This window comes from Pseudorca crassidens, chromosome 3 (genome assembly GCF_039906515.1).
Source record: "Pseudorca crassidens isolate mPseCra1 chromosome 3, mPseCra1.hap1, whole genome shotgun sequence".
Classification (NCBI taxonomy): Eukaryota; Metazoa; Chordata; class Mammalia; order Artiodactyla; family Delphinidae; genus Pseudorca; species Pseudorca crassidens.
The window spans coordinates 61,335,992-61,353,460 of record NC_090298.1 but is presented as its reverse complement, the minus strand read 5'-3'; the positions used below and the strand labels follow the sequence as shown (position 1 = coordinate 61,353,460).

At 34.3% G+C, this 17,469-nt stretch overlaps 1 protein-coding gene across 2 annotated transcripts in view; it reads left to right on the top strand.

The window, feature by feature from the left end:
- WDR41 (WD repeat domain 41) overlaps positions 1-17,469 on the top strand; it is a 44,702-nt gene that overhangs the window by 6,759 nt on the left and 20,474 nt on the right. For both annotated transcript variants that reach the window (XM_067731051.1, XM_067731052.1), the window contains exons 3-6: positions 6,906-6,954; positions 8,189-8,320; positions 11,262-11,324; positions 16,658-16,769. In XM_067731051.1, the coding sequence (XP_067587152.1) occupies positions 6,906-6,954; positions 8,189-8,320; positions 11,262-11,324; positions 16,658-16,769 (356 nt within the window). The remainder of the gene's footprint in view (positions 1-6,905; positions 6,955-8,188; positions 8,321-11,261; positions 11,325-16,657; positions 16,770-17,469) is intronic.

Here is a 17,469-nt window from a genome sequence, read left to right as displayed (position 1 = left end):
AAGAAAAAAAATGTACTTTAGGTTGACTGGTGAAGCTGTACATTCACAAGAATCTAGACAAACTCAGTACAGTTTGATAATTCACTAACAGCAAACAGTATGTTACATCTTTAAGACAATGTTCTAAAGCTAAGAATATCTTTTTCACTAACACTTAGAGAATAGAAATCAGTAATCAAGATCATTTAGATCCTCCTAATACCTGGTTTCCCTGGGAAGTAGACAGTAAAATGGAATTAAGCATGCAAAAGGTTTATTAGAGAGAAATACCATTGAAGGGAAAAGGGAAGAAGCAGGATTGGACAAGGGGAGCTGTCTCAAACTGTGATGCAGATTTGACAAAGTCTCTGTAAGCCCAATGTGGAGCTCTGGAGGAAAGAATGCTCTTTAGATGAGTCCTGCATTAGGGAAATAACTAGGAGTGTTTGCCTGCAATGCTTAGACATTGTCTGAGGGCCATCCAAGAACGTGCCCTGGCTTCCACCAACTTGCTTATATCCCAGGGGCTGGGGGCCAACTGAGATAGTTTGACTTCAACTTGAAAGCTGAAATGGACCCTGAAGTCAACAGCTGGAGGCAGATAACCATATTCCTCATAGCTGGGCAGCAAGTCCTCTCTTGAAGGGGTATCTGCAAGTCAAGATCTATACTGCCTTTCTATACAAACTCTATCTTGAGATCAGTAATGTTGGATGAGAGGACATTTTCTTTATAGAAGAATTCAAGTTAGGAAGAATCATGGAATTGGAATATTATAATTTCGCAACCTCTAATATAATAACAAATTTAGGCAATGGTTATTGATAGCTGTTAACATCACACACACACAAAAAGATTGCTGGAAATTGTATTTCTTGTTGGGGTACATAAACTGCTTATGAAGTGGTCTTACCAAAAAGTCAAATTCAAATATGATTAAGTCTTTAGATCTCTCAATTTACTAGAAACGTAGGGGACAGAGGTGTATATCAAATGACAACATAAGAAGGTAGCTAGCAAAATCCAGAACTCTGTAAGACAAATGTTTAATTGCAAGGAAAAACATACATGAAGAAAGAATCAATAGAACAAGAGAGACTTTAGAGATCAGTTGCAGCATATGAACCTTATTTAGATCCTGCTTCTAATACACTTAAAAAACATTGTGAGACAGGGAAATTTGATTACACTGTGGTGACATTAAGAAATTAAATGTTAACTTTAGTTGTGATGTAAATATATATTGAAATATTTATTGATGAAATGAAATACAGTGACTGGGATTTGCTTCAGAATAATCTGCAAAGGGGGGATTGGCTGTGGTACAGATGAAACAGTATTGGTCATGAGTTGATAATTATTGAAGACATGTTACCTGGAGATTTTTCTTATACTGTTTTTACTTTTATATATACTTAAATTCTTCATAATGAAAAGTTTAAAAATGATATATATTTGATATAGAGGAAAAAAACACCAATTTAAAAGGTATTTTTGTTTCAGTGTAAAATAAAATTTTTTCTTAGATATTATTAGATGCAGGAATCAAACAGATGGACATGAACCCATCAGCTTAATAAAGTAATAACTATCAAAAAGCTGGATTAAAGGATGTAGCTTTGATGTATTATTAGATGCAGGAATCACACAGATGGACATGAACCCATCAGCTTAATAAAGTAATAACTAGCAAAAAGCTGGACTAAAGGTTGTAGCTTTGATATACAACCACAGTGGGTTTCCTGATTTTCACCCTGAGTTACGTAGACGTCACTGAATCACGGGTACTGCTGGACATCTGCAAGCCTCCCACTTGGATGTAAGTTTACCTCAAAAATAAGAGCAGACCAGAATGTTGCCTCTTTATGAACAGTCAAATCTCAGAGAAAACCCAGAAGGGTCTGAACTGAGCATACTCAATTCATTCTCTTAAACTCATTTATTACATCAGTGGGACAGAGAGAGGCCAAGGAACTTTCTCTAGTAGAAGTTTTTCAACTTTACTACATTGTAAAAACTGTATACTGTTTTAGTTGCATCATGATTAGAAAGTACTTGTCGATTTGGTGGGAAGTTAGTTAACCACGGGGACTTCTGTATTGCCATGATAATACTCTATTATTTTTCCAGTGCTTTATGGTTATGTAAATATTGAATACAGGAAAGTTTATGTTCAGGTTTATGGATTATATTTTTTATGTCCTTTAAGGTTATGTTTGACTCTGTAGCACCTTTGACTTAATTGAAATAAATTCTTTTGAATAAGGACTATTAAATAAGCATGTAGGTAATGGACATAGGAATTACATGTGGAAATATTTTATTTTATACAAATCTTTGTGAACCTTTGCTGTACTTTAAGCCCACAGTTGGCAAGAATGAGAGTGCTTTCTCTGAGCTGTCCAAAGGAAGGTGTTTAAAGGAAATGATTTCTATAAACTGAAATGAGTATAACTGAGAATTCTCAATGGATTCATAATTTGGACCCTGTAGCATTCCATAGTAATGTAGACTGTGAGCTTTTCAAGGGCAAGAACTATCTCATTGATCTTTACCCTCAGGATCAAGCATATAGATATATAAAGTTAATGCTTAATATATAGTTAATGCTTAATATTTCTTGAATGAGTGGATCATTGACTCTCACAATTCTCATAATGAGGGGAAGAGAGGATGGAACATTCTAGAAGCTCTGCTATAGGTCTTCATTAAATCACACTTCATGTTTTTAAACTTTTTTCATGCGTATAGTTTTTGCTTAGTCATTTAATTAAATGTCACTAAATTAAATGTACAGTCTCAATGAGTATTTTTAAAGAGTTGGTTTCAAGTTGAGAAAACTTGAAGGTTATGCATAAGAGTGGGATAGGAGGGTCTTCCCTGGTGGTGCAGTGATTAAGAATCCACCTGCCAATGCAGGGGAGACGGGTTCGAGCCCTGGTCTGGGAAGATCCCACATGCTGTGGAGCAAGTAAGCCCGTGCGCCACAACTACTGAGCCTGCACTCTAGAGCCCGCGAGCCATAACTACTGAGCCTGTGTGCCGCAACTGCTGAAGCCCACATGCCCAGAGCCCGTGCTCCGCAACAAGAGAAGCCACCGCAATGAGAAGCCCACGCACCGTAACGAAGAGTGGCCCCCGCTCACCACAACTAGAGAAAGCCTGTGCACAGCAACAGAGACCCAACATAGCCAAAAATAAATAAAATAAAATAAATTTATAAAAAAAAAGAATGGGACAGGAAAATGAAAAAATAAAAGGAATTTATTTTTGTATGTGGTGAGATTCTAGGCTTCACATATTTTGAATTTCTAGTTTTGTTTTGACAGTATGTTGGTATATTAGTCATGATTAAAGGGGAAAGTGAGGTTACATTAATACTATTAATCTATTTTACAGAGCCCTTTTTTTTTTTTTTTTGGCGGTACGCGGGCCTCTCACTGTTGTGGCCTCTCCCGTTGCGGAGCACAGGCTCCAGATACGCAGGCTCAGCGGCCATGGCTCACGGGCCTAGCTGCTCCGCTGCATGTGGGATCTTCCTGGACCGGGGCACAAACCCGTGTCCCGTGCATCAGCAGGCGGACTGTCAACCACTGTACCACCAGTGAAGTCCTACAGAGCCCTTTTAACACTTAAGTGTTTGCTTATTCATTTATTTACTGAAAAAGCATTTCTTCAGTCCTTTAAACCTGCTAGACATAATCAGAAATTTGTTGGACTAGAAAGTGCCATATTAGAAAGATCAATAAATACAATTACTAAAATTCATTGATTATAAAAAGCTTATATTTTCCTATTGTAGCATCTTAAAATTTGGATACATCATATAATTGATGGTGTCTTTCATTAATAATTGACATCATTTTTCCTTAATAGTACATAAAATAATAGTATGTCTTATATTTGATGAAATATAGTACATTTCTAAACAATCACTAAGTTTTAAGATCTTGAAGCAAGAACAACATGTAATTGATCTTGGCAGTTCCCTGACACATGACATGAAATCTCACTACATTTTGTGTTAATCAGTAAAGAAGGATTTCTCTTAAAATCTTATCTTTAGATTTGAATCTTTGGATTCTATTAATTTAGAGTGTTTAAAAGTTTTTTTTGTATATTATTATATGACAGTATAGCCACTATTCTTCCTTCCATTGACTAGATTAAACCTTATTAATATCTTAATTCCTTCTTTTTTATGGTTCATTACTTCTTTTAATCAGTTACAGTATATCTTACTGTTAGGGATTCTTGAGTTGAATTTTCATTTCTAAAAATTTGGAGATGGTTGGAGTGTGTGCTTGACTGATGAGGATAAACTGATTAAGATAAACTGATATAGTGCTGCTAGTTTTCAGTTATTCATCCTAGGAGAATGGATAATTTGCAAATGATCTCCCACCCTTTTATTAGTTAGTTTATGATTGGTACTAATAGGTAGCAAAGTCATACTGGTTTACATTTTAAAGCTTCATGTTTCCTCTTTAGAGCAGGTAATAAGAAATACTGGAATGGCAAAAAAAAAAAAAAAAAACCCAAACAATAGAATATATGAGAATTGAAAAGCTTGAATAATATACACACTGGGTAATTGACCTCTGAACAATTAAAAACAAAAAGGGCTGTGATTTCATGCATTACTATTGAGCGTTGTTTAGATTTAACTTTTGTTCACCACTGATTGAATTAAAGTTTGAGGTGAAATGCTCTGTATCTCATTTCTAAACTCTCAACCGTTCAGTCATCTCTCATTGTGAAGTCATGAGATTCAGACATGATAAAACAATAATGAGAAGTTAACAGTCAGGGTTAGAAAAAAGTATGTATTTTAAACCTGCACTCTTCTAAAAGGGAGAAAAGCAATTATAAGAGTTTCAAGAATCAATAGAAATTGATGTTTTATACCAAAGAAATCTTAAGACCTTGAGTTCTGCCCTGCCCACCATCATGATACAAATAAAAAGAAATCAATAGGCCTAGAAACATAAGCTATTAAAGATTTACATCCAGTGACTATTTTTGATACTCAAGGCATTGTTTAGTGTTTTGATTCAGAAAATCTATGTAATTAAGCATAAGAAATTACATTTTAAAATATAAAATGATTGTTTTCTTTTTAGTTTTTATATCTTTTATATTTCATTTTGAAAATAAAATAAATGTTAGGTATGGATTTTAAAATAATTCTTTATATGATTTCTGTCTAGTTAACTAAGACGTTTTAAAGGTCCTTTCTGTTAAAAAGATACGTAGCTCTTTATTAAAAAATTACTAACGGACTTTGTCAGACTGTATTAGGCCAGTTTCCCATCTCCTGGATAATCTCTTAGCTCATGCAGTAGAAAATGTAAGCAAAGGATTTTGAAACGAGTGCTGGGTATGGGAATTGTCAGAGCCAGTGAAGACAATAGCTATGTGTGAGGCTTTGAAACTGAGCATGAGAAATTTGAACTTGAAGCTCAGTTTGGAGTGTTAAGGAAAGTGTTACATGACTGAAGTAGTGAGATTATATGGATATCTATAGGGTAAAATTCAATAGAACACATACTCTAAGGAACAAAGTAATTCTTGTATCCTAATGTATCACTTCTCTGCTTTTCTCCTAATGACACACATAAGGCTTACAATGATAACTTTAATGAAGCTGTTCAAGGCATGCCCAGATTTTTGTGAAAACACACTAACAGTCTTGCAAGGAAGTAACACGTTTTCTAAATGCCATAGCTGCTAACAGAGTACCATTTATTAGTGGTTGTTAACCATAACTGCATGCAGTTCATAGCTGGCTCTCTACAATACCACTTCTTTCTCTCCTATTCAGAAAAGCAAACCTTGAATTCAAGTGAATGAAAGTGATATTATGGGAACAACTGAATTGATTTTGATTCCTTAAAGAATGATTTACAGCTCTGCAGTGACCTAAATGGGAAGGGAATGTAAAGAAGAGTGGATATATGTTTAACTGATTCACTTTGCTGTACTGCAGAAGCTAATAAACATTGTAAAGCAACTATATACTCCAATTAAAAAAATCATTTACAAACTTGTATACTACATTATTAATAACAAATTACTTGACATGCTTACAATGTGATTGCTGTACACCACTGTGTTGGGACACTGCTTGAGAGTAGTGTTTGATTTTATTATAATGCAGGCACTATGGATGAATAATCCTGTACAAGTGATTTTTCTTGATAGTGTTTGTGTCATGGTTATCTTCTACTCTACAAAATATAGATGATTGTTCCTTGACATGTAGTGAATGGGTGGTAAAGAGGGGAGAGAAGCTATAATTTAGTTCATCACAGCTCTTTTCTCTTGCCATGAAGCAAACTTACCTTTAAACTCTTTTCATTTCAAGAATTTTCGCTGAAAAAAACAAAACAAAACAAAAACCAAACCTTCCAAACCAAAGAACACAGTATTTATGTGGAAAGACCACAGAGCTGAGGGGAGCAAAGGAGAGAAACTGGCTTTAAATAGTAGAGTTAAAATATCTAAATATCTTTACCTAGAAAGTAAGGAATCTAAGGACATGATTCCTTTGTTCCACTCCTAGAATATCATTTCCTGTCACTGTAGCTTTTCCTCAGCTTGGTTTCATGTCACTTAAGTCAGGGTTTAATCATGATTTTAAAGCAAGGAACGACTTTAAAGATCATTGATCTCCCTTATTCTTAGTCTAGCAGTTTATTCATTTTAACTTTCTGAATGGTCTTACTTATCTTTGGATTCTCAGTACCTGGCACAAAACTTAGAAGGTATTCTGTAAATATTTGTTAAATTAGTTTAAAGAACTTAATCTGTATTGATATTAGTAAGTCAAAATACTATTAATAAGGTCTGATGGTATCTTTGTAATCTTAGCACTTAAATGTCATCAGTGATTTTTTTTTTCTTGACCTTTTTTCTCTAACCAGATTTGCATCTGCTGGTGATGATGGAATTGTAGTTGTGTGGAATGCCCAGGTGTGTATTGTTGCTATGTGGATTGTGTAATAAAGACATGACTGTATAGTTGAGTATGCGTTCATAAACATTATCTGGAGATACACCTGCATATCAGTAGGTTGAGACTAGTTAATGCTCGAAAGGGCTGCTTAGGATGAATGCATTTAAAATGAGGACCAATGTTCCATAATAGAGTTTTTTTATTTAATATTTTTTCCGATAAACAAATGCTAGGTTATGAAAATAAAAGTTTTAATCTTAATTAAACAAAATTTATCAGCAACTATGCACTGATTCTGAAAATGAATCAGATGTTGACTTTTGTGGAAGACAATTTTTCTGTTAGAATCGTTTGATAGCATAATATAGCATTCTTATCATGTTTGACTATAATAGTAATATAATAAAAGGTTTATTTTTTCAAAAATATTTAAGGCTTTACCAGATTTCTCTAGGACTTCTCTTCTTATCCTTGGATTCTCAAATTATTCTCTTTTGAAGCATTTATCTTCTTGCCCTTGTTTGGATTGTTATCTGGTCTGACTCAGTCAAGATCCTCATTTTTTGGTGGCTTTGCCTGTGATTAAAGCAGTTTTTTTAACATTATGTTCATCACGTGCATCATGAAATCCTGCAACCTTGGAGAGATTTGCAATTTATCTTATACTCACATTGCATTTCTGTATGTTTACTACTTGGGAAATCAGTGAGAAACTGATAGATGAAGACATTGGATGGATGGGAATAGCTGTTGATGTTAGAGAGAAGTAGAGTCCATACTGACTTTACGAGTGGTTGATACATTACTGGATATATATATCCAGTTGTTGTTACTGTTATGCTGACTTTTATTTTCTTCCACAGCGTTATAACTGTGAAGACTTAGATAACAGATGCTTGCATAATGAAGACTCCTTATTTTTTTCCTGCTGATTAAGTTACAGATATTTTTATGCTTAATTTACAGTTATAATCTTAAAACCATATGGAAAGAATACTCTTTTAAACTTCCTGTAACAATCTGCTAAAAATTAGTATTTTCTATTAGAAAATAATTAAAATTAGTTATAGCTACTCTCTTAGCACCTAATGTTTAGATACTGTTTGATTGTTTAAAGTTAAATTATAAAATCTAAGTAATTTCAGATGGAATGTATATATTTTCTACCTGGTGATTTTTCTTAATGTTGTCATTTAAGATTATTTAAGTTATGAAATATGAAGTACTATTAACATTTTATTGATATTTCAGACAGGAGAAAAACTTTTGGAACTCAATGGACACACTCAAAAGATAACAGCTATTATTACATTTCCTTCTTTGGAAGCTTGTGAAGAAAAAAATCAACTGATCTTGACAGCCTCTGCTGACAGAACAGTTATTATATCCTTATAGAACCAAGTGGCATAGCTATGGTGATCCAAGGGACCAGTACATATGTTATTAGTCTTTATCCTCTTGGGGTCTGTCTGTACATTCTGTTTTAGCAAAAATGATTTTGTTCTAGCCTTCATAAGACACTTAAAAGTATTAGGCGTCTGAAAAGTATTAGACTGGAAATTGCAAGTTAAGGCTTATTGTTGTTGGAAACTTCATAACTAAAGCTGTTTTTCTCAGAGTTACTATTATATCAAATTACATAAAACAGGAAATGGGAGAATGTGGGCTTAAAAATATTTTTCATCTCAGATTGCTTTTCAATTTAGAGAAACAAAGATGAGTTGAACTGGAGAATAATTCACATTTTTTTTTCTGTTCATTGTACAGCAAAAGAAACTTAATGGCCCCAACCCATAAGAACTTTTTGAGGATATGAGTCTGGCAGAAAAGCGAATTACCATCTGCTCAGCATTTAATATATGTAGTATTTTATTTTATTTTTATTTTTGGCTGAGTTGGGTCTTCGTTGCCACATGCAGGCTTTCTCTAGTTGTGGTGAGCAGGGGCTACTCTTTGTTGTGGTGCATGGGCTTCTCATTGCGGTGGCTTCTCTTGCTGTGGAGGACGGGCTGTAGGTGCATGGGCTTCAGTAGTTGCAGCACACAGGCTCAGTAGTTGTGGCACACAGGCTTAGCTGCTCTGCGGCATGTGAGATTTTCCCAGACCAGGGATCAAACCCATGTCCCCTGCATTGGCAGGCAGATCCTTTGTTTTTAATATTTATGTTTCCTTTGCCTTTTTTTAAAAAAATTATTTAATTTATTTTTGGTTGCATTGGGTCTTTGTTGCTGCGCGCGGGCTTTCTCTAGTTGCGGTGAGCGGGGGCTACTCTTTGTTGCGGTGCGCGGACTTCTCATTGCTGTGGCTTCTCTTGTTGCGGAGCATGGGCTCTAGGCGCGTGGGCTTCAGTAGTTGTGGCTCATGGGCTCTAGAGCGCAGGCTCAGTAGTGGCACACGGGCTTAGTTGCTCCATGGCATGTGGAATCTTCCTGGACCAGTGATTGAATCCGTGTCTCCTGCATTGGCAGGCGGATTCTTAACCACTGCACCACCAGGAAGCCCAATATTTAGTATTTTCAAACAATTAAAAAATGTAAATGATCTTTCCTCCCCATACTTTCAATTGAAAATTTAAGATGTAGTAGCCATAGTAAAGTGTTATAAATTGCTTATATGTGCCAGGCATTGTTCTATTTTACATTTATTAACCCATTTAATCCTTATAATAAGTATTTCTATTATTTTCATTTATAAATAAGAAAAGAAAGGCACAGAGAGGTTAAGTAACTTGCCCAAGGTCATGCAGCCAGTATAGGGCAGAAGGCAACAGACTGACTGCAGAGTCAGAGCTCTGAATCACTATGTAATACTGCTTTCATAAAATATTTTTCTTAAATAAATAAATTTTTCTTAAATAAATTTAGCCCTTTTATATTTGTTTGTGGAATTGGGTCTGTGAAAGCCATAGCTAAATGCTATGGATAGCTAATCTTTCATTACTTTTTTTTTTAAGGTATCATAGATTAGCTTTAAAAAGTCTATGCTTATCTGAGAATTCTCTTTAAATAGCTTCAAGCATTACTGAAGTAAGTTTTGGAGTAAGTCCAAAGGTATAGGTGTTTCTTAGGCTTCTGTAGAACCAAGACATAGTTTATGACACACTTTAAATGAGCTCATCAGCTGAAGTGATTTCTAGACAGAGTGCCAATAGGTGAAAGAATTTGAAGAAAAGGTTTAAGTGGAGATAAATGATATTTTATGGTGATTACAATATTGCATAAACAGGGGCATAATATGCACTCATATGTTTAGGTCAGAGTAGCTTTACTACTGTTGCTCTGTTGAGGCAAGTGTTATTTTATGGACTAAAGGTCTCTTTTTGGGGTTTGTTTTCAGCATCAGTATAATCTCTGCAAAAATAGAATATCAAATACTTTTTATTAGACTGTTCCTAAGGTACTATGATACTATTTAGAGCCAATTATTAAAATTACTATTACAGTGCAGACGTGAGTAGCTGGGACAATATCAGTATAAACTTTAACTGTAAATGATAGTATAGAGTTATTTCCTTCGCTGAATGACGTTTTTTGTTAAAAATAATTTCAGGTTGTTTTGTTGGCAGTTTCTTTTATTCATATGAATTCTAAATTTACCCTGCTTGGGTCTCTGCTGTTAACTAACTTCATTAATTAAATGCTGAGGGTAGACTTTATTTCTTTGTCAAGTGATGGTCTTAAGAATCCATATATATGTACATATTTATTTGTATGTAAATGTGTTCTCAGATATGATATAAAATGTATATCTTACCATAGGAAATGGTATGAAAAATTTGAAAATCATTATGCTCCTTAAGTCAAACTAACCTTGGACATTTTATGAGAGGTCCTGTAATTATTTTAAATATGTATATAGTTAATAGGAATACACTGTTACTGTCTTCTTTCAATCAAGATAACAGTAGTAAATGATGCCAGGCACATTGAAGGAGCTTTCAGTAAATGTTAATTAATGGATGTGATAGTTTTTAGTATAAATATTTTATGTTCAATGTTTATTAGATTACGGTAGATTGTTTTGGAGAATAAAACTTAAATTTTATATAGTTGCAATATTTAATGCCTGTAAACATTCAGTATTCAGACCATTCATTCTGTTGGTATTTTCAAATGGTTTGATAGTAAAATTTACCTCAGACTTATTTTACATTATAAGTCTGCTATGCTAAGTTGATGAATTGATTTTTGTGGTAGTATAAACATGAAATATTTCATGCTTTATATATTTTCTATGTAAATGTGTAATATTTGTGATTTATTAGAAAAATTATAATTAAGGTTTAAAAATTCTGCTGAGAAATTATTTCTTAACATAAATTTAGGTATGGGACTGTGATACTGGCAGACAAGTTCAGAAAGTGTCATGCTTCCAGTCTACTGTAAAGGTAAAATTTTTTTTTTTTTTAAGGTAAAATCTTAATCAGATACTTTACGGTAATAATCTTTTTGTTTCAGAAAAAATTGTTTAATGATTTAGCTGAAATTACTTTTGTAGGTTTCAAAAATTACTTCTTCCACACATACACAGTCATTTGATTCTTCTAACACTAGATTTTGGGGAGTATATATATTAAATGCTAGAATTTTGAATTTTAAATTAGAGCAAGAGGTGAATCTCTATAGTAAGATAAGGAAAAAGGTAGTAGTACCTAGTATGTTTTTAGTAGGTAATTCTAGGAAGAGATATTACTTTCAAAGTGACTACAGCAATAGCTAGTCTCTTTTTTGTTTGTTTGTTTTAGCTTTGAACTAAAACATGGAGTTATTTGTCCCTCACCATCTATCTTCCATAAAATGATAAGGGTAAGATATAGCAATTACTTAGTTCCAGAACAAAATCTTTTGTGGCTAATTGGCTGCTACTGTTAGGTTCATTCATTTTATAAACAAATATTAATCGGAGCTTATTACTTGATAGGAACTCTGCTACATGTTGGAGAAACAAACTTGGATAAGACTTGGCTACATTGATTTCTGTAGAAGAAATTACCTTAAATGTTCTCAGAAAGTACACTGTTTTTCAATAATGTCAACAAGTTTGGGGAAAGATACTAGTAAACTGAAATAGTGTTTCCTCATTTGCTTTGAAGATTACTGATCTCTGTATTGGAGCTAACACTTTCAATGTAAAAAAAAAATCAGTGTGCCAATAGTCAAAGTATTTCATTTTTTTCCCTAAAAGGCAGCATCTCTGGTAGCCATCTTATGCTACTATGCTATTCTGATTATCAATTTAGAAAAGTTTCTGGGGAAGAAAGTGCCATTTACTATATACTGGTATCCAGTTTTACAATGGACTGTCTTTGAAGTCAATAAAATATTGACCTGATCAAAATCTCTACGCTTTATGTGAAAAGATGCTCCTATTAAATCCCTCAAAAAATAGTCTTGCTTATTTGACTGAGGTAATTAGGATTCAAATGAAAATATATGCATTGAAGGAACAGGGAAGGAGAAAAAATTTAGTGTATTTGGGGGAAATTCCTTTGGTGAGCTGTTTCATGAACTGGTCAATAAAAAGTATCTTATTTCGGGGCTTCCCTGGTGGCATAGTGGTTGAGAGTCCGCCTGCCGATGCAGGGGTCGCGGGTTCGCGCCTCGGTTCGGGAAGCCTGTGCTCCGTAACGGGAGAGGCCACAGCAGTGAGAGGCCCGCGTACGGCAAAAAAAAAAAAAAAAAAAAAAAGTATCTTATTTTGGTATGGTGAAAGGACTTCCTCTTTCTTTTTTAATGAGCAGCCTCCTTTCCCTTGAAAGTACTTCTTAAAGGGGTTTTACTGTACTGTTAATCAGCTAGATAGTTGTGTTTATTCCCACTGTGATCCTGTTTCGCATTTAAAAAAATCGTTAAATACAGCATTTCATTCATTTTAGTTCAGTGGTTCAATTGTTCTTGAACTGATAGTTTATCAGAGAATTTCAGATCCTTAATAAATATACGAAATACTATTATTTATTTTTTGAACTAGTAAAGTTTCTTTATAAGAGATGATATTAGCAAGGAGGTGCTGAAATTGGCATTTTTATTGTCATTGAGAGTATAATCAAAATGATCTTCCTGGAAGGCAGTTGGCTTTATGAATGAATCTTAAAAAATTATTATATGAATTGACCCAGTGATTCTACTCCTAGAAAACTCTTTAAAGAAATGATAAAAACTTGGGCAGCGATTTATGAACAGAAATATATATTACAAATATATTTTATAAATGGATGATTGACAGTATCCTAAATGTCTTATAGGAAAATAGTTAAATTATGGTAGACATATATGCTAAAAATTGTTTCAGAAGAACACATAGCTTTTGGAAAATGCTAATGATAAGATGTTAAGTAACAAAAGCAGTATAGTATCCTCAACAAAACACTAGCAAACCAAATCCAACAATATATAATAAGGATTATGTACCATCATCAAGTGAGATTTATCCTAGGAATATGAGTTTAGTTTAACATCTGAAAAATCAATCAATGTAATATACCATACATGGTAAGAATAAAGGATGGAAAACATGATCATCTCAATAGATGCAGAGAAAGCATTTGACAGACTCCAACATCCTCTCATGATAAAATACTCAACAGACTAGCAGTAGACGAGAGCCTCCTCAACCTGATAAAGGGTATCTAGGGAAACACAGCACCTAACATCATATTAATGGTGAAAGACTGACTGAATACTTTCCTCCTGAGTTCAGGAACAAGACAAGGATGTCTGCATTTGGCATTTCTCTTCAACATTGCACTGGAGGTTCTGACCCAGGGCAGTTAGACAATAAAAATGAAATAAAAATCATCCATAGGGGCTTCCCTGGTGGTGCAGTGGTTAAGAATCTGCCTGCCAATGTAGGGGACATGGGTTCGATCCCTAGTCCGGGAAGATCCCACATGCCGCAGAGCAACTAAGCCCGTGGGCCACAACTACTGAGCCCATGCTCTAGAGCCTGCAAGCCACAACTACTGAGCCCAAGTGCCACAGTTACTGAAGCCCGCGTGCTTAGAGCCTGTGCTCCACAACAAGAGAAGCCACTGCAAGGAGAAGCCCGTGCACGGCAACAGAGTAGCCCCCACTTGCCACAACTAGAGAAAGCCTGCGCGCAGCCCCGAAGACCCAACGCAGCCAAAAATAGATATAAATAAATAAATAAATTTAATTTTAAAAAAGCATCCATATTAGAAATGAAGAAATAAAACTGTTTCTATTCACAAGTGACATTCTCTTCTATATAGATAATCCTAAATCCATAACAAAACTATTAGAACTAATAAACGGATATAGCAAGATTTCAGGATACAATCTCAATATACAAAAAATTAACTGTATTTCTTTAAACTAGCAATGAGCATTCCAGAAATAAAGAAAATTTATTTGCAATAGCATCCAAAAAATAAAATAGAAATAAATTTAAAGAAGAGCTATGAGACTTGTATACCAAAAACTACAAAACATTGTTGAAAGACACTAATGAAAATATGAATAAATGGAAAGAAATTCATGGATCAGATTTAATATTGTTAAGATTGCAACGTTACCCAAATGATCAACACTGGACAGAATCTCAGCAGGCTTTTTTCCCCTCAGAAATTGACAAGCTGATCCTAAAATTCATGTAGAAGTAAAGGGACCCCATAATAGCTAAAACAGTTGTGAAAAGAAAGAACAAAGTTTCAAGATTGAAACTTACAAATTTCAAAATTTACTACAAAGCTATAGTAATCAAGACAGTGGTACTGGCATAAAGGTAGATGTACAGATCAGTGGAATAGAACTGAGAGTCCAGAAATAAAACCTCACATATGTGGTCAATAGATTTTTGACAAGGGTGTCAAGACCCTCCAATAAGAGAAAGAATAGTCTCTTCAGCAGCTAATACTGGATCTAGATATCTACATACAAAATAATGAAATTGGATCCCTACCTCATGCTGTAACCAAAAATTAGTTCAAAATGGGTCAAAGACCAAGATATAAGAGCTGAAACTATAAAACTCTTAGAAGGAATATGAGTAAATCTTTGTGTCCTCGGGTGATACAAAGTGTCGCCTTTGTGTCCTAGATGTGATAGCAAAAGTATAGCAACAAAAGAAAAAAATGATAAATTGGACTTCATCAAAATGAAAAGCTTTTATACCTCAAAGGATACCATGAAGAAAGTGAAAAGACAACCAATAGGATGGGAGAAAATACTTGCAAATCATATATCTGATAAGGAACTTGTATCTTGATTATATAAAAAGAGCTTTTACAAATTAACAATAAAAAAGACAACCCAATTAAAAACAAAGAATTTGAAAGACATTTCTCTGAAGAAGGTGAGCAAATGGCCAATAAGCACATGAAAAGAAGCTCAACATATTAGTCATTAGAGAAATGCAGTTCAAAACATAATGTGACACTATTTCACATGCACTAGGTGGTTAATATCTAAAAGACAGATAATAACAAATATTGGTAAAGATGTGGAGAAATTAGAACCCTCTTACATTGTTGGAGGGACTGTAAAATGGTACAGCCACCTTGGTAAATAGTTTGATAGTTCATCAAAATGTTAAATAGAGTCATTTGACTCAGCAATCTCACTCCTAGGTATTCCCAAGAGAAATAAAAATGTCCACACAAAAACATGTACATGAATGTTCATAACAACATTACTCATACTAGCCTAATGGTGGAAACGACTTAAATGTCAATGAACTGATGAATGGATAAAATGTGTATAACCATACAGTGGAATATTATTTGGCAATGAAAAGGAATATAGTACTGATATTAAAAAATCAGAGATTAGACACAGTAGGACGTCTTGAAGTACAAACTGCACTGATTATTTTTAACCCTTTTTATTCCAGCAGTTTAAAAAGCAACCCCATCCTCAGCCCAGGGAAGATTACCAGAACCTTTTCCTTTTTATTTTTTAATACATATTCTCTCTTGCCCTTGTGTTCACTCAGAGTTAATGGGTGGGGAGAGAACTATGAAAGGTGTGGACTTTAAAGTACTGTTAAAGGTAAAGGACTTCTACCAACCTTGAAATAATTTCCTGAGTCAAGAATTAGGAGGTTTGAATTTGAAAGATACATAAAAACTAAGGTCATATTTTCAGTTTTATTTAAAAAGCAGTTTACGTTAAGCTTGTGTATTAGTTGTCTATTACTGAGTAACAAATTACCTCAAAAGTTAGTTGTTTAAAACAATATCTCAGTGTTGGTGGTCAGGAATAGAGAGCAGTTTAGCTGGATGGTTCTGTCTCAGTGTCTCTCCTGAGGTTGCTGTCACCTTCAGGTGACTGGGGTTGGAGGTGTTAGGGGGTCAGATGCTAGGTGAGTTAGTGTTGGTTGGTGTCCAGAGGCCTCACTTCCTTGCCTCACTTCCTTGAGGGTAAAAAAAAGATGCCAGCCACAATTAAAAAAAAAAAAAAAAAGATGGATCCTTCTCCATGCGGCTGCTTGTGTGTTTTCAGAACTGTAGAGTGAGTGATCTGAGAGAGCAAGGAGGTAGACACCATGTCTTTTATGACTTAGTCCTTTAAGTCACACACCATTCCTTCTGCCTCATTCTGTTCATTGGAAGCCAGTGACTTAGCAGAGCCCACATTCAAGGGGAAGAGAATCAAGCTCCACCTCTTGAAGAGAAAGGGTATCAACTTGTGGACATATTTTAAAACCACCGATGAATGCTTGAATTTCTAAACTGATAACTATTTCACATGAATTTTGCAGTGTTTAGCTCTTCTTCAGAGACTAGATGTTTGGCTTTCTGGTGGGAATGACCTCTGTGTGTGGAACCGAAAATTAGATCTCCTGTGTAAGACTAGTCACCTTTCTGATACAGGTAAAAACAAATCAAGGTAATTGTGAACCATGATAGACTCTAAAAAGACACAGTGAATCTTCAAAGAGACTTTCCATGAATACAAAGGAAATATAGATTTTCTTTTTAATTCTGAATATAAGATGTAGCCGTATTTCTCCAATTCAGGTTAAGGGTTATGTAAAATATATTTCCATCTCAAGTTGGAAGGAAAAGGGCCCCCTTCCTTTGGCTTCCCCTTCCTTTCTAACAGAATTTCTCAAAAGTGATCAAGAAAAACCCTTTCATATATGCTTCTGGGCCATGTCTTAAACTGAGTTTGATGAGCATGTTGACACCTGGAAGCAGATCTTTATGACTTTACAATAGCATTTTCTTTCTTTATTTGTAGGGTCATCAGACTTTGAATAGATTCCTAAGGATGACCTCATTTTACAGTTGGTTTTACTAAAGAAACTTCACTCACGTGCAAACTTACTAATAAAATTCTATTTTCTCAGAATTCTGTTGACATATACTTTTGGTTTTAATAGAAGAAAAATCAGTTTTGACTTATATTGATATCAAGGAACTTAAAAAATAAAAATTTATTCAGAGTAAAAATATTTAAGTATAAATGAGTAAATTTAAATGACAGTAACCTTGAAGTCATGTGATACACTATTATTTTTGTTTCTAAAAGTAGTGAAATGAACCCATGGACATCCTAGAAAGAATACAG